At 41.4% G+C, this 16,256-nt stretch overlaps 1 protein-coding gene across 3 annotated transcripts in view; it reads left to right on the top strand.

The window, feature by feature from the left end:
- The window catches only part of SNX25 (sorting nexin 25), a 78,774-nt gene extending 62,707 nt beyond the window's left edge, over window positions 1-16,067 (top strand). For 2 of the 3 annotated variants that reach the window (XM_065695591.1, XM_065695604.1), the window contains exons 11-19: window positions 1,314-1,445; window positions 5,048-5,188; window positions 5,668-5,781; window positions 6,259-6,423; window positions 9,838-9,955; window positions 11,114-11,180; window positions 12,738-12,919; window positions 14,151-14,251; window positions 15,060-16,067. In XM_065695591.1, the coding sequence (XP_065551663.1) occupies window positions 1,314-1,445; window positions 5,048-5,188; window positions 5,668-5,781; window positions 6,259-6,423; window positions 9,838-9,955; window positions 11,114-11,180; window positions 12,738-12,919; window positions 14,151-14,251; window positions 15,060-15,134 (1,095 nt within the window). In that variant the 3' untranslated portion in view covers window positions 15,135-16,067. Of the gene's footprint in view, window positions 1-1,313; window positions 1,446-5,047; window positions 5,189-5,667; window positions 5,782-6,258; window positions 6,424-9,837; window positions 9,956-11,113; window positions 11,181-11,746; window positions 11,807-12,737; window positions 12,920-14,150; window positions 14,252-15,059 lie in introns of those variants that run through there. The other variant, XM_065695597.1, reaches the window with a different exon arrangement.
- Window positions 16,068-16,256: the final 189 nt, after the last annotated feature.

The following is a 16,256-nucleotide window of genomic DNA, read 5'->3' on the forward strand; positions in this document are numbered from 1 at the left end:
TCTGAGGGATATATAACTGTCTCTCTGTTCTTGGATTAAAAAAAGTAAATCTTTTGGCAAAGTGCAACAGTTAAGCAATCTAAGGACTTAGGCAAGAGCAAGTGATTTGCATTTGGCTTAGGTCAACTCATTTGCATTGCTACTGAGGATGATACTGCAGGACTTTTGTTCAGATGCAGCAGCAGGGCCAGACTTTTGAGGTGTAATGAGGTTGGTTGCAAATGGTCGACAGCAGGCAAGATGAACAAGTAGCCAAGGTGTCTCCTGATAATGCCTTCATCCTAGGAATGGCAAAAATGTATGTAAGCATTAGTCATTGCTCAGGGCCTGGGTTCAGAGTGAGTGCTGAGATGCTGGTCTAAATAGAGGCTGACACCACACTCATTCACTGCTGGCATATCTCTGCTTTCCCAATAAGAGAAAGATGTGGACAGTAGCATTTAAGGCCACCATGGTTAGCTTCATTCCCTCTGTCCCTTCCACATCTCTCTGCTGCAGACAAGTGGAAATGTGTCCACAGCTGTCTGCAGTGTTCTGTGTGTGTCCTCTCAGCTGGCAGAGGATACCCCTTATGTGTTATCCAGCTGCTACTGTTCAGAGTGGTGAGAGCACAGACATGTTCTTTACCCCCCAATGCCTGTGTTGCTGCAGTAGCATTTACCTGTGGAGCTTTTAAACGGATACTTGAAGTGGTCAGTGTTGCGAGCACCTTATCACAGGTACATTATTTTTATTTTTCTGGATGTAAAAGTAAAATCTGTGTCTTGATGAGAACATCTTTTCAAATGTGTTCTTTCCACAGTAAGTCCTTTTCTTTCCGAAACTAAAATGAACTAAGTGGTAACTTCCTGAATGATTGTTAACATAGCAAAGGTCCTAGAAATGAAACCTATTCCCAGGTTCTTTGGTCACATCATGTATATCTGAAAATGGTATGGAGGAGGTCGTCAGTATGTAATGTGTATTTGAGTAATTGGATTTTCAAGTTTGTATACAACATACAATGTGTAATATATGGGTGTAATATATAATCCTATCTAAAGTGTATTTTATGCTGATAGTGAGATACTAGCATGTCCTTCTAATTCGTTTGTATTTTAGTATCAGGGTTGACCTTTAAGATTATTGTGTATTCTAAAAGTTTATAAGAGGCATCATAGATTCTCTCACAACTTTTTTTCCCATCCAAATTATTTGTTCTCTCCTTGCTTTTGTGCCTTTTCTCCTTTCTGAATAGTGTCCCTAAAGACACAGCTAGGCATGTTGCACAAGCTGCTTCTTAGCAATTGTAATCAATAAACTTTCCTCTACAGATTGTTTCTAAGCTGAAGGATGAAATTACTCTCATGGAGAGAGAGCACAGTGACCTTCAGTTGCACATTGCAAGAACAGACTGGTGGTGTGAGAATCTTGGCTTGTGGAAAGCCTTCATTGTCTCAGGCGAGGTATGGGGGTGTTTATGACTTATCTTCTGTGTCAGTTCAAACTTGCATGAAGAGAAGAATAAAAACCTGTGTATACTTTCCTTTTACCTTTGTCTACACTGTGTATACTTTGTATTTACTTGGGGGGGAACCCTAATCTCTTCTTAACTTCACCTCTGTTTCCCCAGAGACTACTACAGTGCACACACAGCATTTCTATTCCTCAGACACTGTTGTTGTAATGGAGTTACAAAAATACCTATGTGTATATGAACTGGTTTTGGCATTGGGCAAATTGCTACCTTAGGGGCATTGTTTTTTATGAGAACTGTCTCTTGTTATATTACCATGCCATGAATCGCACTTGGGTGCAGTTGTGTCTCTGCTGTGTCGCAAAGATGCAGTACTTACATGTTTTGTGTCTTACTGTGTTTCACAGCAGAAGAGGTTCAGTGGACTAGAATACTAGAATGTGGTTTTGGGGGTTGATTTTTTTTTTTTTTTGGGTCTTGTTCTGCTCTTCTGTTTGGGCATAGGCAAACAAATTGCTTGGTAAGCAGCAGTGAATAACCTGAAGGACTCACAGGTGTAAGTTGCTGAGGAAGGGGGCTGAGAAGGGGCCAAGGAGGAGACTTGTGGAAATTCCATCCTAGGGGCTAATTCTAAGAGCCCTTGCATTGCTGTGAGATGATCAGGACTGAGACTGTCACAGGACCTTTGGACTTGGAAAACCAAACCAAAGAATAAATGTTAAGTTTGTGCTCATGAAGGATGAGAGCTGGAAGAGGGTTGGGATTTTTCTCAGAAAGGACTGAGGTTTTCGAAGAGCAGTGAAGTCTCATGGCATGGCATGGAAGGTTCAGCGTTCAGCAGGATCTGTGTGCTTTGTCTCCCACCTGCTGGAGCACCTCTTGGCTGGAAGCAGGAGGTACGCTGGTGGCTTGTCAGATGTGCAGTCTGTCTTGAGTGGGCTGCAGGTGTGAAAAAGGCAAATGCAGCCCTTGAATACATCGGGAGAGTAGTTTCTATATGAGATGATGAAGTGTTAGATTGTTCTGCAGGTCATTGCCTTCAAGAAGGGTGGATTTTCATGGACTGAATGAGGAACTGCTCCCATGAGAAGTGATTGTGAAAGCACTGTAATTTGCTTAGCTGAGCAAAAGGGAGAGTAGGGTTGTCTGTAGAAACACGCTAAGGAGTGAAAAGTTGTTGGAACAAATGAGAAGCTGAAAGGAAGCTTCCCATGACCAGGGTGAGGGTCTAGAGTAGACTTGTAGTGTAGCAGGGATGGAAAAGAAATTGTTACACAAGTTTGAATTCATTCATGTTAGTAGTTGTATGAGATGGGGCCTATTACAGCAAAAGACTCAATCTCCTGACTTAGATAACACCTCCTAACATCCCATTTTTCTGTTTTCCAGTTGACTCACTAATCTGGAAAAACAAATGCACAAGTACTTCAGTTGATTGAAAAGTATGCATTCTTAGGATCCTGTAGACTTTCAGGTATCTATATGAGGGTATTTGAAGGAAGTTGTAATGTGTCTTCATTTAGTAATTAGAATTAAAATGATTTTCAACGCGGATCCTATCTTGAAAGCAGACTCTGTGGGCCTGCAATGGATGCCTGAAAGGGACGCTTTATCAGGGACTGTAGTGATAGGACAAGGGGTAATGGGTTTAAACTTAAACAGGGGAGGTTCAGGTTAGATATAAGGAAGAAGTTCTTCACTGTGAGGGTGGTGAGGCACTGGAATGGGTTGCCCAAGGAAGTGGCAAATGCTCCATCCCTGGCAGTGTTCAAGGCCAGGTTGGATGGGGCCTTGAGCAACCTGGTCTAGTGTGAGGTGTCTCTGCCCATGGGATGATCTTAGATGATCTTAAGGTCCTTTCCGGCTCTAACCATTCTATGGTTAAGTACTAAGTCCTCCCATTTTGAGAACTTGCTTTCGGAGGGATGACTTTCTGCTGACTATTACAGTTCAGATACACTACACACATGCAAATCCCCATGCTGTGGATGAATGTGTAATGGAGGATGATGTGGATGGCTTAAATCGGCATTTTCAGCACCGCTCTCCCAGTTTCCATAAGCATCTGCCAGGAGGTGTTTGTGAGTCATCTACAAACACAAACCCAATCTAGCTCAGGGGTAGGTAGATACAGCAGGGACTGTCCCAGAGATCTGAGTCCCTTTGTGCCAGGCCTCCCTGACCTACATTTTGGAGACCATTCAAGCATCTCTATCTGCAGTAGTTTGGCAGGAGAAAGGCAGTTCCCCAAATAGCTGTGCTGGGAACCAGGCACATTTTCACATGTTCAAGCTGATGCTTTGCATTCTGCCTGGGTGCTGCTGCAGGTTTTATGGCAGAGAGATGTGAAACCTTGCCCACAGATCAGGTTTCCCAGTGGTCCATGTGCAGCTTTAGGAGCGCATCTCAGGGAATATTCTTCATGTACAGCTCTCAACAGCCTAAAAATTTAAACGCAAGTTTTAGCTCTGTGTCTCCGACAGCGGTGATATAGCTCCTCGTCAAATTATCTATCACTAGCATTAAGTGTTATCAGCCCTTTACAGGCTTCTCAGAAAATGTTATATGAATTTTAAAGTTTATTCTTATCCCAGTTGGATTAGTTAAACATTCTTTAAGAAAAAATCACCCCAAAAAGCTTAAAAATTACAACCTTCCTCATAAAGATTATGCAAGAGTGGTATTTTATAATTACCTTGCTGTTATTTGCATGTATATTAAGAAAAGCATTTGACAGTGTGGCTTGGCCAAAACCAAATGGATTTATTTCCCTTAATTGCTGTTCATAATCTATTTAGCTGTCTCCTTAAAACAAGTAAACAAAAATCTGTTACCATTAGGGCATAAGGATGAAGTCCCGGGTGGCTCATCAAACTAAGGAATAATGTGATCACGCTGCTGCTGTTGTCTCAAGAAAAACCATTTAACATCTTTGCAGTAGTTTTCCCGTTTACACAGTGTGGTTAATCGCTCCTCCTTCCTCTGGCTGTTGTACAGCTCAATTCATTAGTAGTTTTGTGAAGTTTTGAGCCCTTCAGAAATAAACACCGCATGGATATCACGCTGTGTGCATGCAGGATAGCCCAAGTGAGCAGAGAAATTGCTTGAGACAGCACCAGCTGCTGCAAGGCCCAGCTGCAGAGCTGCTGTGCCTGGCGTGCGGGTGAGCCTGAGCTTGAGCACGGGGAAAGAAGGGGGAAATTAAGGGAGAACACTCAGAAAAATGCAGATGGGAGAGCTGGAGTCTTGGTGAGTAATCAGAATGCTGTGTGGTACACACCTTAACTGAAATAATACATGCAGCTGTTTGAAAAAGACGTGTCAGGGAGATGTGATTGCTGATGGACAGCACTGCCAAGCTCTATGTGAAGTGTAATAGTGGTTAGCTGGAGGACTCATTCAGGACTGACACAGCATTTTGTGTCAGATTTAGTTCATTCACGGGGTATTGCTCCATGTGTCGCCTTCAAACCCCAAGAGAAGCGCGGGACTGATGATGACTGAATTTGCGAGCCATTCATCTGGCAGCCCAAATGTTCCACTATTTTCTTTCAGAGTAGTGTACCTTACTGTTGGTTTCTTCCCCACAAGGTTTTGGAAGAGAATGGAGAACAAGTGCCCTGTTACTCTGTCATGGTGAGTTTACAAGATGCTGGTGGAGCTGAAACTAAGAACTGGACTGTTCCCAGGAAACTCAGTGAGTTTCAGAACATACACCGGAAACTCAGTGAGGTACGGATCTTGGTTAGGGGAGGGAGAAGGTGCAGGTTGCTAAAATTTGTCAGAATGAAGCTTGGAGAGGGGAAAACCAGATAAAAAATTCATACTGCCAGTTCTTACACCAGCCTCTAAGCTTTTAGAGCTTGTATTCCATGCATGTTTCTGGCCTCTGCCAGATGCTTATAAAACTTGATTATTTTTTTTCCCTTAATAATGAATGTTTTACACCATTTTGACATTGGGTTAGTTCAGTATGCTCTGCGCTGTCATACATGAGCCTCGTTCAAAACTAGATTTTGTCTCTAGCTTCTAGGGAGGTACTAGAAATGGCAGCTTATGGGGACAGAGAAGGTTTCCTTTTACAGTGCTTTAACCTTTCTGTCTGCTAAGGGATAGATAATAGTGGTGGTGTGAAGGGAAGTGGTGTCAGTCCATAATAGGTAAGAAAAGGTATTTTTCATGTTAAGTGAGCTCTCCTTTCTCCTCTACAGTGTTTTCCATCATTAAAGAAAGTTCAGTTGCCTTCTCTCAGCAAGCTGCCCTTCAAATCCATAGACCAGAAATTCATGGAGAAATCCAAGAACCAGCTTAACAATTTTCTGCAGGTGAGAAAACAAAGGCAAAACCTAAGTGGGAGAGTTGAGTGGATGTTATCTCTCTATTGCCGAAATAGAACAAATAGGTTAGATATAAGGTTTGATGATATATGTCGAAGTTGTCCAAAATGCCTGAATTTGAGATGAGTTTGGCTGATAGTAATCATTCCTCTAGTGGCAAGTTAATTTAAACTTTGATTAAGTAAGAAACAGTAGGTAATGAATCCTGTAAAGCACTTCCCAACAAATTCCTTACAAATTAGAACTTTAACAAGAAAGTTGTAAGAAAAAACCTTTAATCTTACTAGTTCTAATACTATAAAACTAGCTTCTTAAAGTACCTTTGTGAGACATGAGTTGGTTTTTATTTCACTCTGCCTCTGAGCCGTGTTATAATCAGTTTCATTGGATGGCCTGACACGTTTTGTTCCTTAACACACCAATTAAACATTTCTTGTTGTTTCTGTCATTATTTTTCCTCCCTAGAAATTGCTCTCTGATGAAAGACTCTGCCAGAGTGAAGCACTTTACGCCTTCTTGAGCCCTTCCCCAGAGCACCTCAAAGTTATTGATGTGCAAGGAAAGAAGTCGTCTTTTTCACTCTCCTCATTTCTAGAACGACTTCCTGGTGATTTGTTTTCTCATCAGGAGGTAAGTGGTAGAAAAGTAATCTTCCCAAATTTAATTACTTATCCAAAGCAAGCAGGGAGAGCCATTAATATAATGCATTTGAATGGCAGGTGGTATTGGAAGGCATTTCCAAAGGTCGTTTTTAATTTACTGTAAGTGAACAAGGAGTCAGAAATAAGAGCTGTCTGTGAATTCTAAAGGTGTTTGTTAATGAAATCTTTCCTGCCCTTTGATAAAGATACGTATATAGGCAAATGTGTAACCCGCCACAAATAAACAAATTTCAGTCCATGTGGGTTTGTTTATTTTTTTACAGCAGAATTTCCCACTTTTTGTGCTCTCAACACGCGTGTTTCAGAGGGGTTTTGACAGGTAAAAATAATTCTCTTGGGAAGCTCTCTTGGTGGGGAACAGCTGTGTGTCCTTCATTTCTGGAGAGCTGAAGCAAAGCTACTTGTGACAAAAAATGAAGGCAAATGGTGCAGGCTCACAGAGAGAATTTGCCAATACAGGCGGGAGCCCATGTGGGCAAACCACTTTGAGAATTAGATACTAAGCCATAATGAACTATTGTTTCTCAAAACACAATGAAGAATAGGTGAGTGACTAAAATAGCTCATTGACTAAAATTGCCCATAATTTCATAGCTGTCTGTGGTTCGTCTAATGGATAGAAAATGCACTGTGGTGTACGAATTTATACTTCTCGTTGCATTTTCCAAATGGTAGGGGATTTGCTGAACAGAAAAATAGAATAGGGACCTTGGAGAGAACATTGGGTTTACCTTCCTGCTCCAAGCAGGCTGAACTGTGCTAGGACAATTCTTGGCATGTGTTTGTGTAATGTGCTATTAAACCTCTGATAACCGATGTCCTCTAGATGAGCAGGGCAGCATATCCTGATTCTCAGCTGTTTTCATGGTTAGAAACCTTTTATTACTTTCTGACATAAGTCTCCGTTTTTTAGCCAGCCAGCTCTTGTCATGTCTGCAGCAAACATCCAACAGTTTGGGTTAGGATGATCTCAGTTATCAGGATTTACTACTTTCCTTTTGTCTTCTATGCTTTTGTTTCTGTGACTGAGCAGCCTCAATTTCTCCTAGCTTTTGTTAGGTTATGTTTTATTTAGTTCTTATGGTTCTGCTCTAGACTTACCTGATTATTCATATCTTTCTTAGAAATGTGGTGACTAAAGTTTGAAACGCTGCGTTCCCACTAGGTTTTGCTTTTCCCATGTATGAAAATATTTCTCTATGTGTGTATATATATATATCACATGAATAATGTTTGTGCTTAAACATCATTGTATTACACTTGCCTTTTCCGCAGCAGTGTGGCCCTGTGATTGTTTTCTGTAGTAGTATCAATATCAATTGTTTTATTTCCTGCGTTTACATAGTGAGTTATTGGTGCTTTGCATCTGTCTTCATCAAACTGCGCCCTGTGGGCTCAACTGCAAACTCAGTAAGCTTATTTTCTATTCTGTTGCCCAAGTGCTTAATGAAAATATGGAATTATGTCCACTATGAAAAATTAAATAAAACATACTTTCTTGAATAATTAAAATGGAAAGGGCTCAGAAGCCTGTTGACCAGAGGAGGATAGTGAGCAGGACTGGAGTTTGCTCTAGACTGTGTCCCTGGAGAAAATCTGCTCAGCATCAGTGAATATGTGTGCTTGTGCGCTAAGATGGGTAATGATTTGTGATTTCCTTGTGTGGTGTTCCTGGTCAGTATGGTGTGGCTTTTTGTTCCCTGCCCTCAGTCATAGCTTAGCCTAATATTAGCAGAAAGCTTTAAAAGCTGGGGACTCATCAAGCTGTGGAAGTTGTTAAACAGGGGAGCCTGTGAACACTTACAGTGCACTTCGCTGCTGTGAGGTGTTTTCCTTTGGTTTCCTGGTTATGGGGAGAGAAGCAGCATCTCAAGGGGTGCCAGAGAAAATGCCAGGTGTGACTTAGGAGGTCACAGGATGTGACTTGGGAAGGGTACAGAATATGTAAGGGTTGGAATATGAAACACTATGGCCACTGTATATAGGGCACTGTGCAGTGCCATGCCTGGAGAAGATTCAGGAACTGGAAATATACCCAAAGTCAATGATGGACTTCAGATGGGATTTGGAGGGTGTGAGGGAGGAGTAAGACAAACTGATGACCAGCTGAGATGCTGTAGGATACTCTGTATAGCAGGGTTCAAATGACAGGCAGGGGATGGCTAAAAGATTGTGGCCTTAAGGCTAAGAAAGAAAGACACCAAAATAATGCAGGAGAAACAGAGCCATGAAGCACATTTTCCAGACCACATGATGATGTGGGAAAGGGGCTAATATTAGATAATGGAATGATAAGGAAGAAAGGAAGGCAAAGGAAGAGATGAGGGTTTTCTTTGAAAACCATGCTGAAGAAAGAAAATCTGTTTGCACACCGTTCTGACCATTCCTGATGCACAGCACCAAGCTCAGTGGGGGCAGGTCTACCTCACTGCGGCTTTGCTCTAACCATAGGCAGGCAAGGGGAGATCCAGGAAAGCAAAGGGATGTGCTGGCTGTCATGGGTAATGGTAGGTGGTGTAGTCCTGATGCTGAAGCAGATTTTTGTTACACTACACTAAACTACCCAAACAACCTGCTGTCTGCTCTTCAGTCTTGAATAAATGGTTCTGCCCAAACTGAGGTGGTTCAATACATTCTCCTGTGAGTCTATTCTGATTAACTCTGCTCCCTTTGGGACTCTGAGCTTGGGTATCCTCAGTGATACCTGATGGCCCTGTTTGCCACATCCTACCAGCAGCAGAGACGTTGGCTTTAATGCTCTTTCTTGAGAGGGCCGGCCATGCTCCTTCCGCAGAGCAAGGCAATGCTACTCGGCTCTTGTGAGACCCCACTTGGAGTAATGTGTGTGGTTCTGGTGTCCTCAATGTAAGAAGACCGTGGAGCTCTTGCAGCAAGTCCAGAGGAGGGCCACGAGGATGATCAGGGGACTGGAGCACCTCCCATATGAAGACAGGCTGAGAAAGCTGGGGCTGTTCAGCCTGGAGAAGAGAAGGCTGCGTGGAGACCTCAGAGCAGCCTTCCAGTACCTGAACGGGGCCTATAGGGATGCTGGGGAGGGACTCTTCATTAGGGACTGTAGTGACAGGACAAGGGGTAACGGGTTAAACAGGGGAAGTTAGGTATAAGGAAGAAGTTCTTTACTATGAGGGTAGTGAGGTACTGGAATGGGTTGCTCAGGGAAGCTGTGAATGCTCCATCCCTGGCAGTGTTCAAGGCCAGGTTGGACGAAGCCTTGGGTAGCATGGTTTAGTGTGAAGTGTCCCTGTCCATGGCAGGGGGGTTGGAACTAGATGATTTTGAGGTCCTTTCCAACCCAAACTATTCTGTGATTCTATAAGGATGGGAAGCTGTGGTCATACCCATATTGTGTCTCTCTTCCTAGGAAGAAACGGAAGAGGATAGTGACCTGTCGGACTATGGAGAGGAGGTGGATGGGAAAAGGGACTCTCTTGCTGAACCATGTTTCATGCTGATTGGAGAGATTTTTGAACTGCGAGGAAGTAAGCTGTAAACCTGCTTATTTGCCAGTGGAATCTGTTGGCCAAGAAATCTGGGGGACTTTGTAATTCAGATTTTTCTGCTGTTTCAGTAAGCGGAAATGTTCTTGCAGTCTGCATTGCCAGTTTGCTTGGAACAGAGCTCTTCTTCAGTAGTTCGTGACTTGGGAGCTTTTATTCAAAAGTGAAATTCCAAAATAACATGGTGGTAAAAATGTAATTAGTAGCGGAAATCATTTGAATTCAGTATTCTTAAGTTTTTAATTAAACAAAGGTAGAAAACACGAGTAAAATGCAGCAGCATGTTCTCTCTAAATAGGCTGCATGTTAGAATGCATGAATTATGAGGAAGGAAAGATGACTTTATTACAGAACATATCACTGGCAAAGCAACATAATTTTAATGTCCCTTTGAAGTGTATTATGTGTGCCTTTCAGTTCTGCAATTTATAGATGTAGGAAAAGATGCCACACATAACTGAATGAGGGTAATGAATAAAACTATTTTTGTCTCTATTTGAATGTGCAGCCACACTTGGCACCCTATAAAATTATTTACAGGGTGACTATTACAAAATGCAGCACCTTCCAAAAATGACAGATGTATCTTCCAAATATAGACTTCCTTGTGCTGGTGGTGAACTGCCTTGAAAGAAGGATTAACCACTAATTACAAGGAAGCACTTCCATTTGTTTCCTTTATTTGTAATGAAAAGCTAAATGCTTGGTTTGTTAGAGTGAAGATGTTTTCAGAATTCTAATGCTGCTGCTGTGTGTACGTTAGACAAGCAGGTGTGGAAAGGGTGTGAATTTTGAAGGGCTTTCGGGGGGGGGGTAGTAGAAAAAGGTGTTTGGGTAGTTGTACAGCTCAATAAACTTGAAATACTCTTAAAGTTTGCAATACAAGCTACAAAGGCCAGATACGTAAACAGATGGGTTTATGTAATCTGCAAGACTTCAAAAGCATATAGCAAACAGTACAGGGAAAGCAGTCAAGAAAAATAAGACCCATGCACAGCCAGTGAAATCTTTGAAAGGATTGTAACAGATGTTTATTGTAGGGGTGGGTTTCGGATGTGAGAGAGTTTTGAATATGATCGTGGGTACCCTGACGTTACTAATCTCTTGATCTTTATTTTCTGTCATTTTTCATTGTTGCAGTGTTCAAGTGGGTCAGGAAAACATTGATTGCACTAGTACAAGTCACTTTTGGAAGAACTATCAACAAGTAAGTAGCTGTTAATCCAACTGAACCCACATCATTGCTCTATGAGAAAAAAGCTGAGAGCAGAATTGTTAAAAAAGAAACAAAATTGGGTCATTCGGTTGTATATGGCAATCTGCATTTGTTTTCTACAGCTCAATTTAAAAACACATTATGTCGATTAGGGAAGACACAGATGTGTTAACTAGATTCTTCCTTATTTTTAACCCTACATAGGACTTTGCTTTTGGAAAAACACAACATGTCATGGGAGACATGTATGGAAAGTGACTTTCTTCTTTTTAGTGAAGCAGCCTTGCATTTATATATATATATATAAATTAAAAGACTTGGCTATACTGTTTTTCTGAATGGCCTGGCTCTAAATGGCTTTTATTAGTTTTTGGTTTATCTTACAGTCCCATGAAGACTTTTGCCACATCTGAAACTAGGTTTCTGTTTCAAGTAATTTCTTTCAAGTCAAATACTTGTTTCTCAAAAGTGACTGAAATAATGTTTACACATGATGCGAACCATTAATTTATAGCACGGAACCTGTACATGTGTAACAGTGATGTGTTTTCATGAAGGTGTTTTTCTGTATCATTTGAAGACGTAACTGCCAAGTGAGGCCTGGACGAGGCTGTGAAGTAAGCATGCGTGTCTGTCCACACCTTTCATGTGGGAACTTATGTCACTGGTCAGAAAAAGTTTGGCAGAGTATTCTCCTAGCAGAACAGGCTGCTCCTTTGTCCAGCCCGTGACTAAACTTGCACATGACAGCATGGCTTTTAAAACCTCTCACACGTGATGTAGTGGTAAATTGGACTGGCCTCTGGCAGTATCCATTCACTGAGTTTTAAATCATTCAGTTCATTTTTTTCATACCCTGCTGATGACTAGCATGAAAGACACCTGAGAAAGGACAAAGAGAATGTGTGTGAGCACAGCATGCATGCAGAGTTCCTATACATGTTGGTTGAGGTTTTACATTTATTGATCTTAAAGCGTTTGGCTGTACTCTGGCCCAGCCTGGAGCCTGCTACCTCAGACTCTTTGTGCTGAAGGCTACAGTGAGTGCTTGCAGCTACAGGAGGAGGCTGCTATCTCCGTTTGTAATTCCTTCTCTAACGTGCTATTGCTATCTGTGAGGGAACTTCCTGTGCTTTTATCAAAACTTCATCTGTTTTTATCCCATCAGGCATGGTGGGATAAGTGGAGCATGCAACTAGTTTGGAGTTCACCACAATTAGTTCATTTCTCTTCCCAGTGGAGCTTTTGTAGGGCACATTCCTGAAATACAGTTTCAATATAGTAATTTGTAATATACGTAGTAATTTGTAATCTGTGTTCATGGATTACATAGAAATGTAGCCTTCTCCACGTCTCAGTCAGGTATCTGGAGTGACCAAGATCCTAGAGAACCCAGAGCTGAATATAAGTTGCTGTGATGCAGGTGAAATCAGCTCAGATAAATTGGGATAACTGTGAAAATGAGCATCACTTCCACTACTTTCAGGAAGAAAAGAATAAATCCACGTAAAACATCAAAGCTATAGTCCTTTCTGTACTTCTCCATAGGCAAATCCGTGACACTGTACATTGGATGTTCAGTGAACCAATGCTTGTTTACTACATTGGTGTGTTTCGAGATGCTTTTTGGCCAAATGGCAAGTTAGCTCCACCACCAAGAGCCAAGAGCGATGAACAAAAGCGAGAGACAAAACAGAGAGCACAGCAAAAACTACTTGAAAACATTCCAGGTGAGATCACTTTCATTCTGCTTAATCGTGAGTTAGGAAACAAAACTACTGCTAGTAATGATAAGGAAAATCACAAGGGGAGAGAATATAAAAGTAAAAAGAGGGGGGGAATAGATGGAGAATCAGTAAACACAAGTGGCGTGCAATACAATTGCTCACCACCCACCAACCGATACCCAGCCTGACCCAAGCAGCGATCTGGGCCTTCCAGTAACTCCCCCCAGTTTATATACTGAGCATGATGTGCTGTGGTATGGAACACCCCTTTGGCTAGTTTGGGTCAGGTGTCCTGTCTCTGCTTCCTCCTGGCTTCTTGTCCCCCTCCTCACTGGCAGAGCATGAGACTGAAAAGTCTTTGATCAGAGCAAGTGCTACTGAGCAACAACTATAACATCAGTGTCTTGTCAGTGTTGTTCTCAGACTAAAGTGGAAAACACAGCACTGCACCAGCTACTAGGAAGGAGAAAAACAACTGCTACAGCTGAACCCAAGATACTCACCTCCAGCTGAACAGAATGTACTTTAACGAGCTATTTTATGGCTGAGGTGTCTCAGACACCCCTTCCATTAATTCACTTTTACTGCAAAAATAGCAGCAGGCATGCATGCAAAATACTTGTCATTTACTCTCTGTGTTAGACACTCACCTACTTACCTAGCATAGGCTTCTATAGTTGGTTTGTGGTTCTGTTCTGTTGTTTCTGAGTTTAGAGAGATGTGTCAGGACACAGCTGAATGTCCCTTAAATTAATGAAGCACTGGATCACTGTTTATTGTCTAATCCAAATTATAAGTAATTGACTTACTTGTGGGAAGTATTTTCTGTGAATATTAAGAGGCCGTCTGAATCTGTGCTAACTGTTGCAGTAATTCTGTCTTTGTGGCTGAAGGTATATTTAAGTGAATGATTTAATAATGTATGAAATTAGACTTGACTCTGAGAAGTGCGCTGTCTAAAAGGCGTACTATGTATCATGTTAAAACACTAAAAATGCTGTAATTGAGATGCATACACCCTTATTAAACTTGGGTAACTTGAGATTGAGTGTTTTCAACCTGACCTAACAAACCTATGTTGTTAAAAGGTTGGTGAATGGGGGCTATGTATCTTGTAACCAAGGGCCGTGAAGTGCAGTGGTTTTGTTTCCTCTCCTTTGTGGGTGGTACAGTTAGCTGGAGGTTTTGCCTAGCATGAGTGAAACACTGTAAGCTAAATTAATGTTTGTTGCAGATACTCTGCAGAGTCTTGTTGGACAACAAAATGCCCGCCATGGTGTAGTAAAAGTGTTCAATGCATTGCAAGAAAGAAAGGCAAACAAGCATCTACTCTATGTGAGTAACCAGAAAAACAGCCTTTTAACTTTATACTCCTGTTAATTGCTGAGCTCTGCTCACTCTGTGTTGGCGCACGGGGGGTGTGTTTTTGCAGAATTTGTTAGACTTTTGTTCTGTGTGCAAGTAACATTTTGGTTATTAAAGTCAGAGGAAATGTACTTGGTTACCCCCTGTGACTCATTTTGCATAACAAAAAACTGTTTAAGTTTCAAAACAAGTATTGCCTTTGTCTAACCTCTACCACATCCAACTTGCCTGACTTCATGAGGTATAAACTGATCTCTTCATGTAGTTGAGAAAAAACAGACACCTTGGAGAATCCTAAGGAAGGAAAGTTCCAGGTTTGGCTCACAGTTAGGATGTGACAGGCCTCCTTTGTTGCTGGTTGGGACTGGCTGGAGTATGCAGCTGGACCCAAGTGTGATACCTGTTCCCCTCAGTCTCTTCTGGCTCATTTCCTGCTGCAGCCAGTAACAGCCTTGGCATGCTCAGGCAGCGCATGCCCTGGTGCTTCCTGATGGAGCTGCTGCAGCTTTGACACAACAGCACCAGCTTATGCAGGGTGGGAAATCCCCATTTGAAGGAGGCAGCTGCCCCTGTGGCACTTGCCCTCTCTTAGCCTTAAGGCATTTCCTGTGTTATCCGCAGGGCTCATGCTAACTTTAGGCTGAAAGAAATGGCATTACATGAGCGATGAGTAGTGACCCTTCATGTTTTTCTTATCTGTGGTGCTCTGAACATGACAGAAAAAGGAGAAATTCTCATTTGGCACCTGTACTTACCTGAACTAATTTCTGTTTTTCAGGTTTTGCTGGAACTGCTGCTAACTGAACTGTGTCCTGAGCTAAGAGCTCATTTAGAGCAGCTTAATGCCACTTAGGTCTGAATCTGCACAATTGGACCACTAGAGAAATGTCTATGTCCAATAATAGACATGAAACTTATTTTCCTCTATTCCATAGAGGGCTGAGGACTATGATTATTTTTAGCGTTTTTCTTTCTTCTTGAGTTTTTTGTGAAGTAAACAGACTTGAAAAGATCTGATGCTGTAGTAGGGTAGACAAGACAATGCTGTATAGTTGCCAATTTTTATTTAAATGGTTCTATTTGACTACTCTTCTGTTTGAAATATAGATTGAAAAATAAATGTTCATATAAGGTGAAAGAAACCAGAAAATATTTTAAACATTTATGAAAAGAAATTTTGCTTATAGTGGTAAACTAATGAATGTTGTACAGTTCTAATCTCCTCACCGAGGATTCGAGCATTCCTTTTTTCTTGTGTATTGAAAAAGCCTTGTCGTGCAATACTACATGTAAAGCTATTGTGAAAATTTTACCAATTTTCTTTTTACCAAAGATTTTCTGTAGTTTGAAGCATTTGTAAGCAATAAATAACTCAGTTGGATTGCAGTACTTGATAACGGGACTGTACTGACAACTAATGAATGAGTTTGACAGCACTGGTTTCATAAGGAGTATCTGCGTCACTTCGAAGTCTGTGTCAAAAATACGTGTTGTAAACTGGTATGTCCTAACAGAATGCCTGTGTTAAATGTTAATTCAGAGATTAGTGCTTATGAATTGCTTCTATGAATGATTAAGTCGACATTTAATTAAACCATTCTAATAACTTCCCTGATACTACTCAGGGCTGTTATGTTCAAATACCCCAATTTCAAACAAACTTCAACTCTTTCCCTTATTTTATACAAGGAAAGAAAATGATGTCTTCAGTGTTTTTTTAATTTGTGTGAAGATATGCAAATAAGGTCTTAATGCACATCTAAATAATTAAACATCATCAAAAATTCCTAGGCCACACTCATTATTTTACATTCAGTACAGTTGTGCTCTTCGAAAAACTCCTTGCAGTTAAGACTGGCTATATTGGAAGGTATGTAAGATCCATGTGGTATATTCAAATCAGTCTTTTTAGTACCATCTGTCTTTCTGTTCCAGCAGTTTCAGGACAGTTTTCAAGTCATGCATGGCACAGTCC

The sequence above is a fragment of the Lathamus discolor genome, chromosome 1 (genome assembly GCF_037157495.1).
Source record: "Lathamus discolor isolate bLatDis1 chromosome 1, bLatDis1.hap1, whole genome shotgun sequence".
In the NCBI taxonomy this organism is placed as follows: domain Eukaryota; kingdom Metazoa; phylum Chordata; class Aves; order Psittaciformes; family Psittacidae; genus Lathamus; species Lathamus discolor.